The sequence below is a fragment of the Oncorhynchus gorbuscha genome, linkage group LG11 (assembly GCF_021184085.1).
Source record: "Oncorhynchus gorbuscha isolate QuinsamMale2020 ecotype Even-year linkage group LG11, OgorEven_v1.0, whole genome shotgun sequence".
Lineage (NCBI taxonomy): Eukaryota > Metazoa > Chordata > Actinopteri > Salmoniformes > Salmonidae > Oncorhynchus > Oncorhynchus gorbuscha.
The window spans coordinates 71,199,535-71,219,256 of NC_060183.1; the positions used below are offsets into that span (position 1 = coordinate 71,199,535).

General features: G+C 44.3%; 1 protein-coding gene across 7 annotated transcripts; it reads left to right on the plus strand.

Moving 5' to 3' along the window:
• The first annotated feature begins 211 nt into the window (after positions 1-211).
• Positions 212-19,641, plus strand: kyat1 (kynurenine aminotransferase 1). 7 transcript variants are annotated; one of them, XM_046290309.1, is made up of 12 exons: positions 212-355; positions 1,300-1,358; positions 1,442-1,475; positions 15,022-15,171; positions 15,280-15,366; positions 16,448-16,573; positions 16,777-16,897; positions 17,038-17,114; positions 17,244-17,333; positions 17,613-17,799; positions 18,022-18,098; positions 18,205-19,641. In XM_046290309.1, the coding sequence occupies exons 2-12, from the start codon at positions 1,306-1,308 to the stop codon at positions 18,343-18,345; spliced, it is 1,143 nt and encodes a 380-aa protein (XP_046146265.1). In that variant the 5' UTR covers positions 212-355; positions 1,300-1,305; the 3' UTR covers positions 18,346-19,641. The 7 variants fall into 7 exon arrangements, with proteins under 7 accessions (XP_046146265.1, XP_046146268.1, XP_046146262.1 ...); XM_046290312.1 differs by having other exon boundaries at positions 218-355; positions 1,442-1,589; positions 18,240-19,641; XM_046290306.1 differs by having other exon boundaries at positions 223-355; positions 1,442-1,589.
• The last annotated feature ends 81 nt before the right edge of the window (positions 19,642-19,722 follow it).

Here is a 19,722-nt window from a genome sequence, read left to right on the forward strand (position 1 = left end):
TGCACACTGACTCTTATAGATTGATTGAGTGATTCATAGGCCTATTAATGGGTGTTTATGTAAACAAATGAAACACTAAGGTAGCAACTGGTGGTTAATTATTTATTAAATTATTTAATTGGCGCGTGCACTATTCATCCGCTGGTGTAGAACCGGTGAAATAAACCAACCTAAAACTAAAGGCACAAGCTACAATTTATATATTAAGCCCCGCCTATACGGGAAGTTATAATCAAAACGGGGGGGGGGTCAAGGTTTACCCCAGCTGAAGGAGTGCAGTCGGCACACTAGCACAACATCAGCGAATTGACACGAACGTATAGCTCGAATTTGCAAACGTTGATTCTGTTACAAGGTCAGGTAATATTTTTGTTTTACTAGAATTTAGATAACTTTTATAAGGTAAATTGCCGACTTATAGCCTCCAGCGGAAAATGTCAAACTGAACTAGTCAAATATTATTTTGTGTTAACCAGTTTTATTGTGGCTAATGTGGCTGTGAATAGTTGGAAAGGAAACATTTTCGAACTTGATCATAAGGTATGGGGATCTACCGATATGACTAAGTAACCATTTTTTACATACATTTACATTTAAGTCATTTAGCAGACGCTCTTATCCAGAGCGACTTACAAATTGGTGCATTCACCTTATGACATCCACATGTTCTCTTTGTGCTTTCAAGACAACAGGGAACTCTGTAAAACAACGTCAAATCATGGCGTCAGTGATCTTCAGATTGGCGCTCTAAAACAGTGGTTCCCAACCAGGGTTACTTGGATCCCTGGTGTTACTTGGCCTATCCACGGGGGTTATTTGAGATGAGAACATAAACCAACTGTTAAAATGCACATGAAAGTGTACTTCGGGCAGAGCTAAGTTCAGTTGGTGGTACAGTAAATGAAAAGGGTTGGGAACCACTCTGGAAAGAGGCCGGAGTTCCCAACTTGGAATTCCGAGCTGGATGACTGACCATTCAAATTATTTTCCCCAGTCAGCTATTTTTTTCCTCCTGAGTTCTCAGTTCTCTTGAAAGCAGCAAACAATATAGCTTCAAAATGTTGGCATGTCAGACTGTCAATCATTGCAGCCATAGATATGTCAATTAATTTGAGTGGTTTCCCCAGCCCTATGCCTCAGGTGACTAAACAAAGTGTCCAGGGTCAGGCTATTGAAATGGCCGCTTGTGGCTATTCAAGTATATTTTATAAGGAGTTGTATCCTCTAAAGAGCAATGTGAAATCATCTACATATTTCAATTGACTATTTAAAAGTAAATGAACATTTATTTCATTTCAGTTAATCATGGCACGCCAGCTACATGCTCGCAGAATCGAGGGAATTGACAAAAATACATGGTAATTTTACAGAAATGGCTCATATGTGCGTGCAACATTTTTACATCATACATTGTTGTTTATCAATTGTTCTGTATTGACAGGGTTGAATTTACACAGCTGGCTGCTGACTACAAGGTGGTGAATCTAGGCCAGGGCTTTCCTGACTTCTCCCCACCAAGCTACATCCAAGAGGCCCTCTGCAAAGCAGTCAACGGAGGATGTTCAATGCATCAGTACACACATGCTTTCGTGAGAAAAACACAATAGTGTCTGTGTGTGCCACACACTTGATTTTACCTCAGCACATTTGTGGTTGATGTTTTATACCTTTTTTCAAGACATTTTTATTTTTTATTTCACCTTTATTTAACCAGGTAAGCTAGTTGAAAACAAGTTGTCATTTACAACTGCGACCTGGCCAAGTTAAAGCAAAGCAGTGCGACAGAAACGACAACGCAGGGTTACACATGGAATAAACAAGTGTACAGTCAATAACAAAATAGAAAAAAATGAAATCTATATGTGTGCAAATGGCATGAGGAGGTAAGGCAATAAATAGGCCATAGTAGCAAAGTGATCCAAGATGGTGTAGCAGTAACTCGTCCTGTCATTTACATTTAAGTCATTTAGCAGACGCTCTTATCCAGAGCGACTTACAAATTGGTGCATTCACCTTATGACATCCAGTGGAACAGTCACTTTACAATAGTGCATCTAAATCTTAAAGGGGGGGGTGAGAGGGATTACTTATCCTATCCTAGGTATTCCTTAAAGAGGTGGGGTTTCAGGTGTCTCCGGAAGGTGGTGATTGACTCCGCTGTCCTGGCGTCGTGAGGGAGTTTGTTCCACCATTGGGGGGAGCCAGACTGGGCAGCGAACAGTTAGGTAGGGGCCCTTGTTCGGGTGTAGGGCCTGATCAGAGCCTGAGGATTCAGGAGGGAGGAGGGATTCAGGAGGGGAGGAGAAGGTGGCAAACTTGAGCTTCCCAGACGGGCTATGAGGTTAGGCAGGCAGATGCTTGGTAATTTAGCGTGGATAGAAAGTGGCTTTGTGTGAGCAGCAGAGACAGAACCTACAGGAGGAAAATGTTGTCCAGAGCCAGGTTCTTAGGCTCTGGGAGGAGGACAAAGGATGCCAGGTCCGCAGTCCTTCCCCGGGAGGAAGAGCAGCTTTTCCTCCATTTCCGCATCCACACTGATATGTCTGCCATGCAGAGATGCCCTGTTCTGTGAGCTCTGCAAGCAATGAGTCATGTGAGGTTATGACAGAGCCACGGAGCGGGAGGGGCCTAGAACAGAGCCGGGGACACCAGTGGTGAGAGCTGGAGGATAGGGGGACATAGAGAGTCAAAGGATGCAGAGAGGGAGAGAGGAGGAAGGTTGAGGAGGCAGAATCAGGGAGATAGGTTGGAGAAGGTTTGAATGACGGAGGAAGAGATGATAGGATGGAAGAGGAGAGAGTAGTTCGGGGAGAGAGAGAAGGGAAGGTTGGACAAACCTGACTGATTTGGATCAAGAGGGATAGCGGGAGAGCTGGCCAAGGACGGCACGTCTGAGTTTTGAGAGAAAAGAAAGAAGGGATACTGAGCGATACCATCAACTCTCGCTCTCTTGAAGACTGAGGGGCAGTGTGGGAGGTGTTGGATGAGGTAAGCGAGAGGGGAAAAGAAGGATACAAGGTAGTGGTCGGAGACTTGGAGGGGAGTTGCAATGAGGTTAGTGGAAGAACAGCATCTAGTAAAGATGAGGTCGGATGTGTATTGCCTGCCTTGTGAGAGGGAGGGGGGGGTAGGGGGAGGTGAGGGAGGGGATGAGGTCAAAGAGCTTCCTAGGGTTAGAGGCAGATGGAAAGGAGGCAGAGCAGAGAAAGAGTCAAGGGTAGGATGCGGTGGGGAGGTTAAAGCTCGCCATCGAGAACTGTGAGGATAGGGGACATGAGAGTCAAAGAACTGTGAGAGGTGAGCCCTCAGGAAAGGAGCTTATCAAGGCATCAAGCTCATTGATGAACTCTCCGAGGGAACCTGGAGGGCGATAAATGATAAGGATGTTAAGCTTGAAAGGGCTGGTAACTGTGACAGCATGGAATTCAAAGGAAGCGATAGACAGATGGGTAAGGGGAGAAAGAGAGAATGACCACTTGGGAGAGATGAGGATCCCGGTGCCACCACCCCGCTGACCAGAAGCTCTCGGGGTGTGCGAGAACACGTGGGCGGACGAAGAGAGAGCAGTAGGAGTAGCAGTGTTGTCTGTGGTGATCCATGTTTCCGTCAGTGCCAAGAAGTCGAGGGACTGGAGGGAGGCATAGGCTGAGATGAACTCTGCCTTGTTGACCGCAGATCGGCAGTTCCAGAGGCTACCGGAGACCTGGAACTCCACGGCCACGCGGTGTGGAGCGTTTGTGTGGTCTGTGCAGAGAGGAGAGAACAGGGATAAACAGACACATAGTTGACAGGCTACAGAAGAGGCTACGCTAATGCAAAGGAGATTGGAATGACAAGTGGACTACACGTCTCGAATGTTCAGAAAGTTAAGCTACGTAGCAAGAATCTTAATGACTAAAATGATTAAAATGATAAAGTACTGCTGAAGTAGGCTAGCTGGCAGTGGGTGCGTTGTTGACACTACACTAATCAAGTCGTTCCGTTGAGTGTAATAGTTTCTGCAGTGCTGCTATTCGGGGGCTAGCTGGCTAGCTAGTAGTGTTGTTTACGTTGCGTTAAAAGAACGACAATAGCTGGCTAGCTAACCTAGAAAATCGCTCTAGACTACACAGTTATCTTTGATACAAAGACTGCTATGTAGCTAGCTATGTAGCTAGCTACGATCAAACAAATCAAACCGTTGTACTGTAATGAAATGAAATGAAAATGTGATACTACCTGTGATTGCGACCGGGTTGTGAGTCTATTCGGTAGATGTTGGCTAGCTGTCGGCTAGCTGTTGGCTAGCTGTTGGCTAGCTAGCAGAGTCTCCTACGTTAAGGACGACAAATAGCTGGCTAGCTAACCTCGGTAAATTAAGAAAATCACTCTAAGACTACACACTCTAAACCTAAACAACACAATTATCTTGGATACGAAGATACGAAGACAGCAAAGACAGCTATGTAGCTAGCTAACACTACACTAATCAAGTCTTGCCTGTGTCTTGCACTACACTAAGTGGTGCTTGCCTACAGAGCTGTGAGGGGAACGGCACCTCAGTACCTCCATGCTCTGATCAGGCCCTACACCCAAATAAGGGCACTGCGTTCATCCACCTCTGGCCTGCTCGCCTCCCTACCACTGAGGAAGTACAGTTCCCGCTCAGCCCAGTCAAAACTGTTCGCTGCTCTGGCTCCCCAATGGTGGAACAAACTCCCTCACGACGCCAGGACAGCGGAGTCAATCACCACCTTCCGGAGACACCTGAAACCCCACCTCTTTAAGGAATACCTAGGATAGGATAAAGTAATCCTTCTCACCCCCCCCCTTAAAATATGTAGATGCACTATTGTAAAGTGGCTGTTCCACTGGATGTCATAAGGTGAATGCACCAATTTGTAAGTCGCTCTGGATAAGAGCGTCTGCTAAATGACTTAAATGTAATGTAAATGTAAATGTAAGTCGTCTGTGTAAATATAGTCTCTTTTTCGTTTTAGATATTTTTTTCTTCGCATATCTTTAAAAACATTTTGCTTAACTTAAGCTTCCAAATACTCTTCTTCAACCCGCCAATGTAGCTACTTTTCCTAAAGTAGTTATATTTACTTTGAAACCGAAACCGGAACCCTTCAACTGAAGCTAGCCAGCTATGCTAGCGGTCTTCAGCTAACCTTTAGCTCGGAAAGCTCTCGTCAGTTCGAACAACGCGACTCTAGCCAGAGCATAACGGACCTATTTATTTTTTTATGCCCGGATTCCCACCACAAACGGAACATTCTTCAGCTGGATCTTCACAACTAGCTATCGAGCTACACAGCAACCCTGGTTGATTACTCCTGGCTAGCGGTTCCACCCACGTAGCTTGAAGCTAGCCCGGCCAGAGCTCCTAGCATACTCCTGGGCTTCTATACCCGGATCCACGACCGGTCTATCGATGTCACCGCATGAAGAGGAATAAACAGACTCACCCCATCGCAACGTCCTCCAAAGGCTAACTCTCTAGCCCTCGCTATCTCCTTGCTTGCTAACTCGGCATGCTAACTGCTAGCTTGTTTAGCCCAAGTCCGCTAACTACTACCTTGTTTACCCCGGCCTGCTAATCTGTTAGCTTGTTAGCACAGGCCTGCTAACCGTCTGCATCGCCGCGTCCCAAAAACGCAGTGGCCCATATGTACTTTCTATCTCTTCCCGATTTAATTTTTTTTGGTTTATACCTTCCGGAAACCTGCCTCACCCAATGTGATACGGAATCGCTATTATCTTTATTTTTAGAACACACTCAAGAACCTCCAGAAGCTAACCAGCCAGCTATCTACAAGCTATTTAGCTACCGGCTAGCTAGCTACAAGCTACTTAGTCATTGTTAGTTTTCTTAACCTGGATAACACTCGCCAGCCCAGCCCCCTGCCCCATCCACCGCTGCCCCTGGACTCTGATCACTTGGCTACATAGCTGATGCACGCTGGACTGTCCATTAATCACGGTACTCCATTCTGCTTGTTTGTTTTATCTGTCGGCCCGTTGCCTAGTCAATGCCATTTTACCTGCTGTTGTTATGCTAGCTGATTAGCTGTTGTCTCACCCACTGTTTTAGCTAGCTTTCCCAATTCAACACCTGTGATTACTGTATGCCTCGCTGTATGTCTCTCTCAAATGTCAATATGCCTTGTATACTGTTGCTCAGGTTAGTTATCATTGTTTTAGTTCACTATGGAGCCCCTAGTCCCACTCCTCATACCCCTGATACCTCCTTTGTCCCACCTCCAACATATGCGGTGACCTCACCCATTACAACCAGCATGTCCAGAGATAAAACCTCTCTCATCATCACCCAGTGCCTGGGCTTACCTCCGCCATACCCGCACCCCACCATACCTCTGTCTGCGCATTATGCCCTGAATATATTCTACCTTGCCCAGAAACCTGCTCCTCTAATTCTCTGTCCCCAACGCTCTAGGCGACCAGTTTTGATAGCCCTTAGCCGCACCCTCATACTACTCCTTCTCTGTTCCGCGGGTGATGTGGAGGTAAACCCAGGACCTGCATGTCCCCAGGCACCCTCATTTGTTGACTTCTGTGATCGAAAAAGCCTTGGTTTCATGCATGTCAACATCAGAAGCCTCCTCCCTAAGTTTGTTTTACTCACTGCTTTAGCACACTGCTAACCCTGATGTCCTTGCTGTGTCTGAATCCTGGCTCAGGAAGGGCACCAAAAATTCAGAGATTTCCATACCCAACTCTAACATCTTCCGTCAAGATAGAACTGCTAAAGGGGGAGGAGTTAGCCTGCAAAGTAATGTCATACTTTCCAGGTCCATACCCAAACAGTTCGAACTACTAATTCTGAAAATTACTCTCTCCAGAAATAAGTCTCTCACTGTTGCCGCCTGCTACCGACCCCCCCCCCCCCCCCCCCCCTCAGCTCCCAGCTGTGCCCTGGACACCATTTGTGAATTGATTGCCCCCCATCTAGCTTCAGAGTTTGTTCTGCTAGGTGACCTAAACTGGGATATGCTTAACACCCCGGCAGTCCTACAATCTAAGCTAGATGCCCTCAATCTCACACAAATCATCAAAGAACCCACCAGGTACAACCCTAACTCTGTAAGCAAGGGCACCCTCATAGACGTCATCCTGACCAACTGGCCCTCCAAATACACCTCCGCTGTCTTCAACCAGGATCTCAGCGACCACTGCCTCATTGCCTGTATCCGCCACGGTGCCGCAGTCAAACGACCACCCCTCATCACTGTCAAACGCTCCCTAAAACACTTCTGTGAGCAGGCCTTTCTAATCGACCTGGCCCAGGTATCCTGGAAGGACATTGACCTCATCCCGTCAGTTGAGGATGCCTGGTCATTCTTTAAGAGTAACTTCATCACCATTTTAGATAAGCATGCTCTGTTCAAAAAATGCAGAACTAAGAACAGATACAGCCCTTGGTTCACTCCAGACCTGACTGCCCTCGACCAGCACAAAAACATCCTGTGGCGGACTGCAATGGCATGGAACAGTCCCCGCAATATGCAACTGTTCAGGGAAGTCAGGAACCAATACACGCAGTCAGTCAGGAAAGCTAAGGCCAGCTTCTTCAGGCAGAAGTTTGCATTCTGTAGCTCCAACTCCAAAAGTTCTGGGACACTGTGAAGTCCATGGAGAAATAGAGCACCTTCTCCCAGCTGCCCACTGCACTGAGGCTAGGGAACACGGTCACCACCGACAAATCCATGATTATCGAAAACTTCAACAAGCATTTCTCAACGGCTGGCCATGCCTTCCGCCTGGCTACTCCTACCTCGGCCAACAGCTCCGGCCCCCCCGCAGCTCCTCGCCCAAGCCTCTCCAGGTTCTCCTTTAGCCAAATCCAGATAGCAGATGTTCTGAAAGAGCTGCAAAACCTGGACCTGTATAAATCAGCTGGGCTTGACAATCTGGACCCTCTATTTCTGAAACTATCCGCCGCCATTGTCGCAACCCCTATTACCAGCCTGTTCAACCTCTCTTTTCATATCGTCTGAGATCCCCAAGGACTGGAAAGCTGCCGCAGTCGTCCCCCTCTTCAAAGGGGGAGACACCCTGGACCCAAACTGTTACAGACCTATATCCATCCTGCCCTGCCTATCTAAGGTCTTCGAAAGCCAAGTCAACAAACAGGTCATTGACCATCTCGAATCCCACCGTACCTTCTCCGCTATGCAATCTGGTTTCCGAGCCGGTCACGGGTGCACCTCAGCCACACTCAAGGTACTAAACGACATCATAACCGCCATCGATAAAAGACAGTACTGTGCAGCCGTCTTCATCGACCTTGCCAAGGCTTTCGACTCTGTTAATCACCATATTCTTATCGGCAGACTCGGTAGCCTCGGTTTTTCGGATGACTGCCTTGCCTGGTTCACAAATTACTTTGCAGACAGAGTTCAGTGTGTCAAATCGGAGGGCATGTTGTCCGGTCCTCTGGCAGTCTCTATGGGGGTGCCACAGGGTTCAATTCTCGGGCCGACTCTTCTCTGTATATATCAATGATGTTGCTCTTGCTGCGGGTGATTCCCTGATCCACCTCTACGCAGACGACACCATTGTCTACACTTTCGGCCCGTCATTGGACACTGCTATCTAACGTCCAATCGAGCTTCAATGCCATACAACACTCCTTCCGTGGCCTCCAACTCCTCTTAAACGCTAGTAAAACCAAATGCATGCTTTTCAACCGATCGCTGCCTCCACCCGCATGCCCGACTAGCATCACCACACTGGATGGTTCCGACCTTGAATATGTGGACACCTATAAGTACCTAGGTGTCTGGCTAGACTGCAAACTCTCCTTCCAGACCCATATCAAACATCTCCAATCGAAAATCAAATCAAGAATCGGCTTTCTATTCCGCAACAAAGCCTCCTTCACTCACGCTGCCAAGCTTACCCTAGTAAAACTGACTATCCTACCGATCCTCGACTTCGGCGACGTCATCTACGAAATTGCCTCCAACACTCTACTCAGCAAACTGGATGCAGTCTATCACAGTGCCATCCGTTTTGTCACTAAAGCACCTTATACTACCCACCACTGCGACTTGTATGCTCTAGTCGGCTGGCCCTCGCTACATATTCGTCGCCAGACCCACTGGCTCCAGGTCATCTACAAGGCCATGCTAGGCAAAGCTCCGCCTTATCTCAGCTCACTGGTCACGATGGCAACACCCATCCGTAGCACGCGCTCCAACAGGTGTATCTCATTGATCATCCCTAAAGCCAACACCTCATTCGGCCACCTTTCGTTCCAGTACTCTGCTGCCTGTGACTGGAACGAATTGCAAAAATCGCTGAAGTTGGAGACTTTTATCTCCCTCACCAACTTCAAACATCAGCTAGCTGAGCAGCTAACCGATCGCTGCAGCTGTCCATAATCTATTGGTAAATAGCACACCCATTTTCACCTACCTCATCCCCACAGTTTTTATTTATTTACTTTTCTGCTCTTTTGCACACCAATATCTCTACCTGTACATGATCATTTATCACTCCAGTGTTAATCTGCAATATTGTAATTATTCGCCTACCTCCTCATGCCTTTTGCACACATTGTATATAAACTCCCCTTTTTTCTCTGTGTTATTGACTTGTTAATTGTTTACTCCATGTGTAACTCTGTTGTCTGTTCACACTGCTATGCTTTATCTTGGCCAGGTCGCAGTTGCAAATGAGAACCTGTTCTCAACTAGCCTACCTGGTTAAATAAAGGTTAAAAAAAAAATTAACTCTGGTGTTATGGATGAGCAGATGATGATGATGGTGTGCAAAAGAGCAGCAAAGTAAATAAAATCAATATGGGGATGAGGTAGGTAGCTTGTGTGGGCTATTTACAGATCGGTTAGCAGCTCAGATAGCTGATGTTTAAAATTAGTGAGGGAAATGTAAGTTTCCAGCTTCAGCGATTTTTGCAATTCGTTCCAGTCACTGGCCGCAGAGAACTGGAAGGAAAGGTGGCCAAAGGAGGTTATGGAGTTGGGGATGACCAGTGAGATATACTTGCTGGAGAGTGTGCTACGGGTGGGTGGTGTTATCGTGACCAGTGAGCTGAGATAAGGCGGAGCTTTACCTAGCAAAGACTTATAGATGACCCGGAGCCAGTGGGTTTGGCGACGAATATGTAGCCAGCCAACTAGAGCATACAAGTCGCAGTGGTGGGTAGTATAAGGTGCTTTAGTAACAAAGCAGATGGCACTGTGATAGACTACATCTAATTTGCTGAGTAGAGTATTGGAAGCTATTTTGTAAATGACATCGCTGAATTCGAGGATCGGTAGGATAGTCAGTTTTACTAGGATAAGTTTGGCGGCGTGAGTGAAGGAGGCTTTGTTGCGAAATAGAAAGCCGATTCTAGATTTGATTTTCGATTGGAGATGTTTGATATGAGTCGAAGGAGAGTTTACAGTCTAGCCAGACACCTAGGTAGTTGTCCACGTATTCTAGGTCAGAACTGTCCAGAGTAATGATGCGGGTGGGAGCAGGCAGCGAACGGTTGAAAAGCATGCATTTGGTTTTGCTAGCGTTTAAGAGCAGTTGGAGGCCACGGAAGGAGTGTTGTATGTCATTGAAGGTCGTTTGGAGGTGAGTTAAGTGTCCAAAGAAGGGCCAGATGTATACAGAATGGTGTCGTCTGTGTAGAGGTGGATCAGGGAATCACCGGCAGCAAGAGCGACATCTTTGATATATATACAGAGAAAATAATCGGCCCGAGAATTGAACCCTGTGGTACCCCCATAGACTGCCAGAGGACAGTACAACAGGCCCTCTGATTTGACACACTGAACTCTATTGAAGAAGTAGTTGGTGAACCAGACGAGGCAGTCATTTGAGAGACCAAGGCTATTGAATCTGCCGCCGATAAGAATACAGTGATTGACAGTCGAAAGCCTTGGCCAGGTCGATGAAGACTGCTGCACAGTACTGTCTTTTATCGATGGCGGTTATATTGTTTAGTACCTTGAGCGTGGCTGAGGTGCACCCATGGGGAAACTGGCTTGCACAGCAGAGAAGGTACGGTGGGATTCGGAATGGTCAGTGATATGTTTATTAACTTGGCTTTCGAAGACTTTAGAAAAGCAGGGCAGGATGGATATAGGTCTATAACAGTTTGGGTCTAGAGAGTCACCCCCTTTGAAGAGGAGGATGACCCCAGCTGTTGGTTGGGGGAGCCAGGAGGAAAGCATGTCCAGCTGTAGAGAAATGCCAATTGAAATGTTCGATTATCATGGATTTATCGTTGGCGACAGTGTTACCTAGCCTCAGTGCAGTGGGCAGCTGGGAGGGGGTGCTCTTGTTCTCCATGGACTTTACAGTGTCCCAAAACTTTTTGGAGTTCGAGCTACAGGATGCAAATTTATGTTTGAAAAGGCTAGCCTTTGCTTTCCTGACTGTGTGTATTGGTTCCTGACTTCCCTGAACAGTTGCAAATCGCGGGGACTATTCGACGCTATTGCAGACCGCCACCGGATGTTTTTGTGCTGGTCAAGGGCAGTCAGATCTTGGCTATATCTGTTCTTAGTTCTACATTTTTTGAGTGGGGCGTGCTTATGTAGGATGGTGAGGAAATTACATGGTCTTTTTGTTTAGAAAATGTATTGTACAGAAATGTCTTGTCCATCACAATAAATGCGCAGAGGTAAAATTGTGTATGGCATATATACAGAACCAGTCAAAAGTTTGGACACAGCTACTTATTACAGGGTTTTACTTTATTTTTAATAGTACCGTTCAAAAGTTTGGGGTCACTGAGAAATGTCCTTGTTTTTGAAAGAATAGCAACAAAAAAATGTCAATTTAAAATAACATAACTTATCAGAAATACAGCATAGACAATGTTGTGAATGACTATTGTAGCTTGAAATGGCTTTTCTTAAAATGGAATATGTACATAGGTGTACAGAGGCCCATTATCAGCAACCATCACTCCTATGTTCCAATGGTACATTATGTTAGCTAATTGAATTTGATCATTTTAAAAGGCTAATTGATCATTAGGAAACTCTTTTGCAATTATGTTCGCACAGCTGAAAACTTCTGATTTTAAAGAAGCAATAAAACTGGCCTTTAGACTGGTTGAGAATCAGCATTTGTGGGTTTAATTACAGGCCCCATATGGCTAGAAACAAATAACTTTCTTCTGAAACTCATCAGTCTACTCTTGTTCTAAAAAATGAAGGGTATTCCATGCTAGAAATTGCCACGATCTCGTACAATGTTGTGTACTACTCTCTTCACAGAACAGCACAAACTGTCTCTAACGAGAATAGAAAGAGTGGGAGGCCCCGGTGCACAACTGAGCAAGAGGACAAGTACATTAGTGTCTAGTTTGAGAAACGGACGCCTTACAAGTCCTCAACTGGCAGCTTCATTAAATGGTACCCGTATAACACCAGTCACAAGGTCAACAGTGAAGAGGCGATTCTGTGATGCTGGCCTTCTAGGCAGAGTTCCTCTGTCCAGTGTCTGTTATCTTGCCCAACTTAATCTTTACTTTTTATTGGCCAGTCTGAGATATGGATTTTTCTTCGCAATTCTTCCTAGAAGGCCAGCATCCCGGAGTCGCCTTTTCACTGTTGACTTTGATGAAGTTGAGGACTTGTGAGGCGTCTGTTTCCCAAACTAGACACACTAATGTACTTGTCCTCTTGCTCAGTTGTTCCCCGGAGCCTTTCACTCTTGTTATTCTGGTCAGAGCCAGTTTGCGCTGTTCTGTGAAGGGAGTAGTACACCGTATTGTATGAGATCTCCAGTTTCTTGCATGGAATAGCCTTCATTTCCCAGGTCAAAAATAGGCTGAGTTTCAGAATAAAGTTATTTGTTTCTGGACATTTTGAGCCTGTAATCGAACCCACAAATGTTGATCCTCTAGATACTCAGGTAGTCTAAAGAAGGCCAGTTTTATTGCTTCTTTAATCAGAACAACAGTTTTCAGCTGTGCTAACATATTTGCAAAATAGTTTCTAATGATCAATTGGCCTTGGATTAGCTAACACAACGTGCTGTTGGAACAGAAGAGTAATGGTTGCTGATCATGGGCCTCTGTACACCTATGTAGATATTCCATTAAAAAATCTGCCATTTCCAGCTACCATTTACAACATTGTTTACACTGTATTTCTGATCTATTTTAATGGACAAAAACAAGGACATTCCTAAGTGACCCCCAAACGTGTTTTTATACATACATACATACATACATACATACATACATACATACATACATACATACATACATACATACATACATACATACATACATACATACATACATACATACATACAGTGGGGCAAAAAAAGTATTTAGTCAGCCACCAATTGTGCAAGTTCTCCCACTTAGATGAGAGTCCTGTAATTTTCATCATAGGTACACTTCAACTATGACAGACAAAATGAGAGAAAAAATCTATAAAATCACATTGTAGGATTTTTAATGAATTTATTTGCAAATTTATGGTGGAAACTAAGTATTTGGTCACCTACAAGCAAGATTTCAGGCTCTCACAGACCTGTAACTTGGAGCTCTCACAGACCTGTAACAGAGGAGCCTCTTCTTTAAGAGGCTCCTCTGTCCTCCACTCGTTACCTGTATTAATGGCACCTGTTTGAACTTGTTATCATTATAAAAGACACCTGTCCACAACCTGAAACAGTCACATTCCAAACTCCACTATGGCAAAGACCAAAGAGCTGTCAAAGGACACCAGAAACAAAATTGTAGACCTGCAGGAGGCTGGGAAGACTGAATCTGCAATAGGTATTATTAGGAAATGGAAGACATACAAGACCACTGATAATCTCCCTCGATCTGGGGCTCCACGCAAGATCTCACCCCGTGGGGTCAAAATGATCACAAGAACGGTGAGCAAAAATCCCAGAACCACATGGGGGGACCTAGTGAATGACCTGCAGAGAGCTGGGACCAAAGTAACAAAGCCTACCATCAGTAACACACTACACCGCCAGGGACTCAAATCCTGCAGTGCCAGACGTGTCCCCCTGCTTAAGCCAGTACATGTCCAGGCCTGTCTAAAGTTTGCTAGAGAGCTTTTGGATAATCCAGAAGAAGATTGGGAGAATGTCATATGGTCAGATGAAACCAAAATATAACTTTTTGGTAAAAACTCAACTCATCGTGATTGGATTACAAGAATGCTGAGTTGCATCCAAAGGACCATACCTACTGTGAAGCATGGGGGTGGAAACCTCATGCTTTGGGGCTGTTTTTCTGCAAAGGGACCAGGACGATGGTCTGTGTAAAGGAAAGAATGAATGGGGCCATGTATCGTGAGTTTGTGTGAAAACCTCCTACCATCAGCAAGGGCATTGAAGATGAAACGTGGCTGAGTCTTTCAGCATAACAATGATCCCAAACACACCGCCCGGGCAAAGGAGTGGCGGCTTCGTAAGAAGCATTTCAAGGTCCTGCAGTGGCCTAGCCAGTCTCCAGATCTCAACCCCATAGAAAATCTTTGGAGGGAGTTGAAAGTCCGTGTTGCCCAGTAACGGCCCCAAAACATCACTGCTCTAGAGGAGATCTGCATGGAGGAATGGGCCAAAATACCAGCAACCGTGTGTGAGAACCTTGTGAAGACTTACAGAAAACGTTTGACCTCTGTCATTGCCAACAAAGGGTATATAACAAAGTATTGAGAAACTTTTATTGACCAAATACTTATTTTCGACCATAATTTGCAAATTCTTTAAAAATCCTACAATGTGATTTTCTGGATTTTTTTTTTTTCCTTCTCATTTTGTTTGTCATAGTTGAAGTGTACCTATGATGAAAATTACAGGCCTCGTCTTTTTAAGTGGGAGAACTTGCACAATTGGTGGCTGACTAAATACTTTTTTGCCCCACTGTATATATATACACACACACATGCACGCACACATTTTGTTTTTACATTGTTGGTCTTTGGGACGGTAACTCCCAGCACCACAAATAAGAAGCTTGGTAATGTGCGTGTTAATTATTCTAAAGTGTGTGTGGTTTATTTTGTTCTTCTCTAGGGCCATCCCCCTCTTGTGTCGATCCTGGCTAAGTTCTTTGGTAGAGTCGTGGGACATGAGATTAATGCTTTCGAGGACATCCTGGTCACTGTCGGAGCCTACCAGGCTCTCTTCTGCACCTTTCAAGCCCTGGTCGATGAAGAAGATGAGGTAACAGTGACTGTCGTCAACAACACCTAGACAAAGGGTGCAACTCAATACTGAGATGCACAGTTTTTACTGTGCATCTCATATCAGTCAGTCACTTCTGTCTTCTAGGTCATCATTATTGAGCCTTTTTTCGACTGCTATCAGCCAATGGTGAAGATGGCAGGAGGAAAAGGTGTCTATGTGCCACTGAGGCCTGTGAGTAGTGTGATTTTTTTAAATTATTTTTTTTATTCAAAAAAATTTATATTTAAAAAATATATTTTTACATACCTTTCATGGCCCATTTCCTATGGTGTAACAGTAAGTGCTAGCCTAAAGCTCATTGATAATGTTTACATGCACAGTAATTCGATATTAAACTGATTATGGCAGTAGGCAGATTATGTAATAGTCCTGTAAACACCTGACTCTGCTTATGTTAATCAGCGTAAGGTAAAAATTGAAGTAAGCATATGCCCATTAAAACACCTGGTTTTCTGAGCAATCTTTCAAATTATTAAGACATGTAAACCCCTTAATCGGCATTCCAGCAGTGTATTTGATCTGCGCATGTAGCAGCACCGAGCGAGCCTTTCACACTGGAACAAAGAGGCCTAGCTTGAACCATGAAAAACAGCCCCAGACCATTATTCCTCCATCACCAAACTTTACAGTAAAGTAAGGCCATTCTACTGGTAATGTTTGTCTATGGAGATTGCATGGTGGTGTGCTCGATTAAAAAATAAATAATAATATACACCTGTCAGCAACGGGTGTGGCTGAAATAGCCGAACCCACTAATTTGAAGGACACTGTGGTAGAAAGTTTATTTTGATTGCCGATATTCTGCATTTATCAAAGTTCCATGAAGTAGCCTGATTTCAGATGGGTCCATGTAAACATAATTATTGGGAAAATTGTTCTCCTTGCAAAGCATGTAAACGTTTTAATTAAACTTTTATATTAATCTGAACAATCCACAATAATTGCATCAAATAAAATGTTATTTGTCACATGCACCAAATACAGACGGGGTAGACGTTACTGTGAAATGCTTACTTACAAGCCCTTAACCAACAATGCAGTTCAAGAAAGACTTAAAATATGAACAAAAGTAAAACATTTTTATTTGAAAGGAATATAATAAAAATAACTACGCTATATACAGGGGGTACCGATACCTAGTCAATGTGCGGGGATACAGATTAGTCAAGGTGATTTTATTTTATTTTATTGTGTGCATGTAATTAATTTTGAGAAGTCCAGATAACATAAAGCTGAGGTTGTGTTGTCCTAGAGAGTGGAGGGGGGCAAGGCCCTGACTAGTGCAGACTGGGTCCTATCTTCTGAGGAGTTGGCCAGTAAATTCAACCCACGCACCAAAGCCATCGTCATCAACACTCCCAACAATCCATTAGGCAAGGTGAGACCCCCCACTGTATGGTGAGATTTGTATCAATGAGATCATTGAGCTATTCATCCATTTCATATTACGGGTGACATTCTTGTCGTGCAAACGATCTGTGCAGAAACGCAGTTAACCACGTAATCTGGCAGTGCAATTGAATTAGAAACACCTTAATCACTGACTTTTCTCACCTACCACATCTCCTCTTTGTCACATAGGTGTATAAGAGGGAGGAGCTCCAAGTGATTGCTGACCTGTGTATAAAGCACGATGTGGTGTGTATCAGTGACGAGGTGTACGAGTGGCTGACTTATGACGGTGCCAAGCACGTGAAGATAGGTGAGAGACAGTGGATTCAATAGAGACGAGCAGCACAGTTTCTATAGCATGATGTAATAATAGCCATGGTCAACGGTGATAGCAGTATGGTGATAATGCCCTGATGCAGCTAAATATTATTTTGACTGTTTTCATTCAAGCCAGTCTTCCTGGGATGTGGGAGCGGACTGTCACGATAGGAAGCGGAGGAAAGAGCTTCAGTGCTACAGGGTGGAAGGTAGGTAACCCACTGAAATACTATGCTCAAGTTGAGGCACAGTGCCATATGCAATCTATATTGTGTGTATTGAATTGACTAAGACATATCTAATCCATATTGTTTGTATTGCAATGATGCTTGTTTCAGGTTGGCTGGGCTATTGGAGCAGGGCCCATTGTAAAGCACCTGAAGACCGTCCATCAGAACTCTGTGTACCACTGTGCCACGGCCGCTCAGGTTTGACTGATTTCTAAACCACTACTGTTGGTGTATAAAGACATATGACCTCACCCTTACGCTAACTTCTTGACTTATTTACTTTAACTAACTTACCTATTGAATGAGGAAGGTGAGCATACTGTATGTCTTGCTCACAACTTTTAAATTGACGGAAGTTGTCTTTAAATTCAGTCTAAATCTTACCTGAAATTGAATTGTTAGCTTTCAAAGGTAAGACGACATCCTCCAGCTCATGCTTTGGGTGAGTCATTCACACTCACTCTTGCACCCACTCAGGAGGCGGTGGCCCAAGGTTTCCAGAGAGAGTACGAGCTCTTTGGGACGCCAGAGAGTTACTTCCTGCAGCTGCCTGAGATGCTGAATCAGAAGAGGAAGAAGCTGGCGACCTGTCTGGAGAGTGTTGGCCTGCAGCCCATTCTGCCCGAGGGAGGCTACTTCATGATATCAGACATCTCCTCTCTCAGTGAGTATTAATGTACCAGTACAGTGTGTTTGCTCGTATCTGGTTGTTAAAATGTCATTTATCTGTTTGCGAGTGTTGCAATGTGTTTTTTTTTTCATGGATCCGCTTTTGTAAGTGTAACGATGTTTCAGCTTCATCAAATTTGTCTTGGTTAATATGGGCATATGAAGTAATGGTTCAATGTCTCTTAATATTTCATAACTGTTTTTTTTTTCCCTAAAGAGGTTGACTTGAATGATCCAAGCACTCAGGATGAACCTCATGACTACAGATTTGCCAAGTGGCTCATTAAAGAGAAGGTAACAAGAGGGGAGAGGTTTAGGTTGAACTAAATATTGAAATGTTGACATGGTGTGGATGATGCATAATGTAATCCTTACTTTCTATATGTTCTTCATAATGCAGGGTTTGGCCACTATCCCTGTCTCTGTTTTCTACAGCCCTGAGCACCGCAAGGACTTCCAAAACTACATTCGGTTCTGCTTCGTCAAGGAGGACTCGACATTGAACGCTGCTGAGGATATCCTAAGAAAGTGGAGTGACTGAAAATGAAGGCGGCACAGACAACCCTTCCTGTTTTGCCTTTATCCACCCTAGCTCAACTTAAGTCTGCTCCGTTGAACCGAGCCATATTCAACACCTCTGGATTTGTTTACACTATGTAGTACTGTAGGAATAGACCTCCATAGGATATTTTCCTTTGTCAACGTACACTGAGTGTCCTGAACATCTTCCTAATATTGATTCGCACACCTTTTTGCCCTCAGAACAGCCTCAATTTGTTGTGGCATGGACTCTTATCCAAAGCGTTCCACAGGGATGCCGGCCCATGTTGACTCCAATGCTTCCCACAGTTGTCAATTTGGCTGGATGGCTGTCAGGTGGTGGACCATTCTCGATACATATGGGAAACTGTTGAGCGTGAAAAACCCAGCAGCGTTGCAGTTCTTGACACAAACCGGTTCTCCTGGCACCTACTTCCATAACCGATTGAGGCACTTAAACATTTAGTCTTGCCCATTAACCCTCTGAATGGCACACATTCACAATCCATGTCTCAATTGTCTCAACTTAATAATTGTTCTTTAAACTGTCCTCCACTTCATCTACACTGATTTTTGAAGTGGATGGCCCATAGCTTTCACCTGGATTCAGCTGGTCAGTCTGTCATGGAAAGAGCAGATGTTCCTAATGTTTTGGATACTGTGTATATCTACAATGTCATGAAGACATATGTCGGCGTAGTCAGTCACACCCAGTTCTGATTGTTCTAGTTGGCTGTTATTTATTTATTTTTTTCAAATCTGTCCTGCTACGGCAGTAATCAACCACTTAGAGTAATCATCCGTCCTGCATGGATGTGATCACCATCCAGAGTGCACTATAATTTTATCACATTACTGTTGATTTGAATATTTTTGTTTAACTGCTCTGAATGACATTAATGCACATTTAAAAATGAGACCAAGGGAAAGATGCGCATTGAATTTGCTGTCTTTGGTAGACATCACTGTATTTGATGCTGTAAGGTTCTAATTCTGAGTCTCCCCTTATCAATGCCTGCCACATGTAATCGCTTCCCTGCACTCAACACATTTCAAGCTTAGTTGCACACATTATATACCTTCCTCCTATAACCATTCACTTCTGTTGTAGATCCTCTCTCAGTAACATGAAGTAGATTTCATATTCTCAGAACCCAACAATGTCCTTCAATCTTTTAGTGATTTTTGTTGTTGTTGTATTATCAACTGGTGGTCTACTCCTCAGAAATTGTCCCAAAGTGTGCTTATTTGCATAAAACTATGCTGATCTTGTAAAAATAAAGAGTTTTGAAGCGGCTAAATTTGAATGAGTCCTGCTTTTTATGAAATCATCTACATTTACCAGGTTTGTGTAAATGACATGTTTGATTTAAGGCTG

Excerpts from the sequence above, each read along its gene's own strand:
- kyat1 (XM_046290306.1), top strand. The coding sequence starts at position 1,306 with ATGGCACGCCAGCTACATGCTCGCAGAATCGAGGGAATTGACAAAAAT. Across the intron at positions 15,367-16,447 it reads TCTATGTGCCACTGAGGCCT|AGAGTGGAGGGGGGCAAGGC; the intron begins GTGAGTAGTGTG and ends GTGTTGTCCTAG. Across the intron at positions 16,898-17,037 it reads TGCCAAGCACGTGAAGATAG|CCAGTCTTCCTGGGATGTGG; the intron begins GTGAGAGACAGT and ends TTTTCATTCAAG.